Source organism: Aquila chrysaetos, chromosome 11, assembly GCF_900496995.4.
Source record: "Aquila chrysaetos chrysaetos chromosome 11, bAquChr1.4, whole genome shotgun sequence".
Taxonomy (NCBI): Eukaryota; Metazoa; Chordata; class Aves; order Accipitriformes; family Accipitridae; genus Aquila; species Aquila chrysaetos.
In genome coordinates this window covers 1,802,501-1,807,500 of record NC_044014.1, presented here as the reverse complement: position 1 = coordinate 1,807,500, position 5,000 = coordinate 1,802,501, and the positions used below count along the sequence as shown (strand labels likewise).

Below are 5,000 nucleotides of genomic sequence, written 5' to 3'. Positions count from 1 at the left end.
AACCCATTGAGATAATTATTGAAGGGTTACAACGCCTTCGTCTTTGTCAGAGGAATTGCCCTTCGCCTGTCAGCTCTGCTTTTCTGCGGGAGGAAATCACGGTATTTTACTCCTGGAGGCACTGAGATCCCAGCCTCGATTTTTAGGGAAAAGAAGTAGAAAGTTTCCTTCTAGCGGGGATGGGAGCGGAGCGGGAGGGGAACGCGGTCGTACCCGCCGCCTGCGCGGCCGCGCAGGCGGCGGGCACGACCGCGCTCCGCTCCCGCGGAGGAAGGTCTCTCCGGTTCCTCGCTCAGGGATTTGCAAAGTTTACAAAAATACTATATGCGGGCAGGCTTGCCTCGGCCGGGAGGCGTAAAGCACGCCCGGGGTGTTAAAACCCGGCAGATCGGTGGAATGGTTTTAATTTCCATCTCTGGTATCTGATTTCCAGAACACTGGGAATTATTCTCCATTCTCACCTTTCTCCCCACCACCACCACCCCCTCCCCTGGAAAAAAAAAAAAAAAAAAAAAGAAAAAGAAAAAATAAATCGCGAAATGTCTCTCCGGGAAAAAAAAAAAAAAAAAAAAGTTGATTAAATCCAAAGCTAGTAAGTAGCTTTCTGTCTTTAATTGCTGTGGTGCAATGCTGATAACACGTAGTTATCATCGGAAAAGTTGACCAAGACAGGTTAAATAATTTAATAAGGAACTGCTTGTAATTATGTTATTTACAAGGTATGACAGAGGTTTGAGGAAGAAACAGAAGCTGATCTCAGGGAAATGGACGGGTTTGGGTGACCCCTGGAGCATGGAGTTTGAATTATGGAGATGGGGGGCTGAGAGGTGACTATGGACTAGAGGAGAACAAGATGACTTTTCACCTCAGCACATTTAACTTTTAAATCCAAATAAACGTCTCGCGTTACTAGATCATCGCATTATAAAAGAAAAGGACTAATCCCGGCCAGTTTCGGAGTGCCTAGGAAGAGGGCTGCCCTTTCCTCACCGAGGAAAAATATCGCCAAGAAAAGTTACGATGGGGAAAAACTGCATTTAAAAATAAATCTGGGCAACTTGATGGGTTTTTCCCTCTCCTCTCTCCCTCGCTAAATTAATTATATCAAACATCTGTTCACATGACGTTGTACTTAATGCCACACACGCTATGTAGTGATGCCAACGCTTCCTCGACCAGCAACAACACACCTTTTTCGCTTTTTAAAAGGTCCTCCGGTAACAGGTATCCGAGTCACCCGCTCAGGTAAATTAAAAGTAGGTGCGGTCTACCGGTTTAACATTCCACCCCCCCCCCCCCCCCCCCCCGAGCAAGGGCAAAATACAAACTTGGTAACTTGCGTCTTAAGGAAAAGCGTAAACTTTCTCACCTGTTTGGTCATGGAGTCTATTAGACGAACATACAGGTCCTGCTCTGTCCTAACTCCTGGGGAGGGAAAGCAGAGACAAATTCCTATCAGGATTTCAATAGCGAACCACCCAAATTACATAATGAAAGCATGAGGTCAGGCAATTAACTGCAACGGACAGGGATCGGCACTCGCGCCAGGCTTAAAAATAAAATTAAAAAAAAAAAAAAAAAAAAAAAAAAAAGGCCAGAAATCACCTAATGGCAGGGTTCTCGTCCACTCCCGAACCCGGCGCTTGGGGGGCCGTGCCCCAGAGAGCCCCCCCCGGGCAGGCTCGCTGCCGGCCCCACGGCCCCGGTGCCGAGGGGGGGTTTGGGCGCTGGGGCTGACAAACCGCGCACCCCCCGCGGGCTGCCCTCGCCTTTGGGGACCCCGCTCCGCCTGGGCCGGGGCTCCGCTCTGCCTGCTCCCTGCGCTCACCCCGTCCCAGTAATTACCATTAATTCGCAAAACTGGAAAAAAGTCACTTAAAAGTGCTGTTCTGCTGGAGCAGCGATCGATCCCCTTTTTTACTTTCCACTTCAAGACCGACCGGTTAATCATGTGAAGTACCATTGACTTATTGATCGTTTATGTTTTGTTTTCCTTATATGCCAAGGAAAGAGCCGTGTTTACACGCGTGTAATTTTAATCTCAAAATCTTTATATCCTTTTCCAAAAGGCCTTGAAAAGGAAAGTAAGACTTTTCTGCGGCCCGCGGACGTTCAAAAATGAGGTAGCGAGAACTTACCATTGCTATACAATAACTGAAGTTTATAATGAATTCCATTGTTAGTTTTTTCATTGTTTGGCTCCTGCAAGTAACGATAAATAATTACGTTTAGCATGAAAAATATCTCCCTCCTCCTGACGTACATTTTTCTCGTCCCTGAAGCGGCTGGGAATTAACAGTTTGCAGAAATTCAGCCCCCGGTCACTTTTGTGGAGCGCTGATGATGTCATTATCTCGGTGCAAATATGTCATGTTTAGCCGTTTTCCCCGCGTTAACGTAAGCTGGGGACGCGGCGGTAAGTTTCTAAACGCGGGGTCTATTCGGAGCGGCCGCGGGAACGGGGGGGACCCGCACGTGGTCTGGGCGCCTCGGGAGTACCGTGGGCTTGAAAATTATCTTTCATCAATTAAATCACACCTAAACGCCTTGGGTGGGTTTGGGAGGTTGGGGTGGTTTTTGTTGGGGTTGGGTTTTTTTTAAAAGAAAAAAAAAAAGGGGATAACAGGCAGACTTACTTTCTCTTTCTCCACAAAGTCCACAAAAGCTGTTCTCTCAATCTCCACTGGCTGCCCCTGCCTGTCGTACAGAGCTAAGACGAAGTGGAAAAAATTGGATTTTCTGAGATTGGAAGGCGGCTGTTTCTCGAAATGTGCCCGAGCCAGCCCCACGCCGCTGCGGGAGAAAACAAGACAAGGCGTGGGTGAGAGCGGCCGGCGCGGCGGGAAGGGGCGCGCAGGCACCGCGGCCGCGGGGGGATGCGGGGAGCGCGGAGCGGCGCGGAGCGGAGCGGGGAGGCTGTAAGTGATACGGGGCGGGCGGGGGGGGGGGGTGGGGGGGGCTGGGGGGGGGGATTTACGGCCGGGATGAGAAATACAGGAGGAGAAAACCGCCGGGAGAGGATTTGGCAGACGTACCTTTGGGCGGCCGTGTTAGCATCCACTACCCCAGCAGTATGCATCCATGAGCGGACGGGATTCATCCCACTGCCCAGCGGTTCTTCTTTCATGGTCGTCCCACCTCTTGGTATATTTTCCTGAATCCCAAACATTAAAACAAATTTGGGCAAAACCAGCTCCTAACCAAAAGGGGTTAAAATTGAGGGAAATGTCAGATACGGGGTGGGTTGGTTGTTGCTTGATTTTCTCTCTCTCTCTCTCTCTCTCTCCTTGGCGACTGGAATATAAGAGATGACTTTACTCCCTGTGATCAGTAGGAGAAAAGCCCAGTTCAAGTCTTGCTTCCTTCTTCAATCTGTCCTGTATTGGCACGACATAAACAATTTACTGAGTACTTCTGTGCAGCGAGTTGGATGGCGTTCCAGTTTGGTGGTTTAAAAAAAAAAAAAAAAAAAAAAAGGAAAAAAAAAAAGAAAGAAAAAGTGTAACTGCAGCCGGCGACACTGCGAGGTTGCTTTTTTTTTGTTGTTTTTTTGGGGAGGGGGGGTAAAAGAATAAATATTTTTGTTGTTGTTTGCAGACGCGCTCAACGTGGTGTCATCCTAGTAAAACCGCCTCGGAAAAAAAAAAAAAGCTTCAGGACACTGCTGAATCGACCACTTTCTGGCAAGGCTCTCCTGCTCCAAAAGACAAATAAACGGAGGGGGGAGAAAAAAAAAAAAAAAAAAAAAAAAAAAAAAAAAGAAGAAGAAGGAAAAAAAAAAAAATACTGATTACCGCGGAGGTGTTCCCGGGCACACGGGAGAACGGGGCGCGGGCCCGTGGCGTCTCACGGAATGGACGGAGGCGCGCAGAGCCCGGCCCTCCCTCCCCGAGGAGCGCGCCCTTCCCCGGGAGCCGGGCCCCCGCCACCGCGGGAGAGGTGTCGTCACTGATGACGTGGGCGGTGGGCGGGGTCGCAGCCATATATGGAGCGTGGGGTTTAGGCACTCGCCGGCGCGCTCCCGCCCGGACCCGGGTCGTCCCCCCCCCCCGCGAAAGGAGGGGGGGGGGGACCCGGGTCCGGGCGGGAACGCGCAGGCGGTGTCCCAAATATCTTCTTCACCCTATCACCCATCCCAAACCCTGACCCCCCCTGACACCCCCCCACCCCACCCGTGGGCCGCAGGACGAGGGTGGGCAGGGAGGCGAGACCCTCGTGGAGGGTCGTGGGGTTGTTTGGGGGAGAGGAGGTTGGGGATGGACAAAGAGGAGGAGGGGGCTGCTGCTGGCCCCCTGCGTGAGCCTAGGTGTAGGAAAATAGGCGCGCACGTAAATAGATGTATTTGAAGTCCTGGTACGCGCGCACATATATATATATATATATATCTCCACGGCTATACGTCCGCCTTGTCCCATATATATCTATATCCGCCTGGAGTGATGAGCTTTTTCCGCCCAGTGTGGGTTAGGACTTCCTTATTTTTTTATTATTTTATTTTTTTTGGAGGGGGGGTGTGATTGCCGAGGTCCGCGCGCTAATATTTTAATTAATCGGTGAAAATCGAAGTCCGATTTGTGTTATCAGGAGACCCCCCGATCCTTTCTCCAAGGGGTGAGGAGAAAAAAAAAAAAAGATGTGTTAGAAAGCAATCTATTTTGCTGGTGTTGGGGGTTAATGACTATTGCCAAAGATAAGTGAATTATCAAAGCTGTTGCTCTACCCGATCTCAAAATCCATTACATTGCTGGCCGTCTAATTAAATACGTAAGTATAATAAAATCATATTTTATGACTATTTGAGGGTAATGAGATTAGTCTTTAGAAGCGATCGCCACATATTAAAGATGCCACTGTCTATAGAATGTTAATAACCTTAAATCAAAGTGTATGGAAACTATTCATGAGAAATTAAAAGAAAATTCCTGTATTCATAATCAGCCCGGAGCTTTTGAGGTACAGTAGAGCAGATTACAAAACCAAACACTTTTATCGCGGAGGGA

At 49.3% G+C, this 5,000-nt stretch overlaps 1 protein-coding gene and 1 long non-coding RNA gene across 16 annotated transcripts in view; one reads left to right on the top strand and one right to left on the bottom strand.

Moving 5' to 3' along the window:
• Positions 1-3,718, bottom strand: part of EBF3 (EBF transcription factor 3) — a 122,752-nt gene extending 119,034 nt beyond the window's left edge. For 3 of the 15 annotated variants that reach the window (XM_030030008.2, XM_030030011.1, XM_041127287.1), the window contains exons 1-4: positions 3,036-3,717; positions 2,637-2,793; positions 2,139-2,202; positions 1,370-1,425 (exon numbers count right to left, since the gene is read on the bottom strand). In XM_030030008.2, the coding sequence (XP_029885868.1) occupies positions 1,370-1,425; positions 2,139-2,202; positions 2,637-2,793; positions 3,036-3,169 (411 nt within the window). In that variant the 5' untranslated portion in view covers positions 3,170-3,717. Of the gene's footprint in view, positions 1-1,369; positions 1,426-2,138; positions 2,203-2,636; positions 2,794-3,035 lie in introns of all 15 variants that reach the window. The other 12 variants (XM_030030013.1, XM_030030007.1, XM_030030006.1 and 9 more) reach the window with 9 other exon arrangements.
• LOC115348060 lies at positions 2,471-3,690 on the top strand. Its single transcript, XR_003925724.1, has 3 exons — positions 2,471-2,551; positions 2,656-2,821; positions 3,598-3,690. It is a non-coding gene; the product is annotated as an uncharacterized LOC115348060 (long non-coding RNA).
• Positions 3,719-5,000: the final 1,282 nt, after the last annotated feature.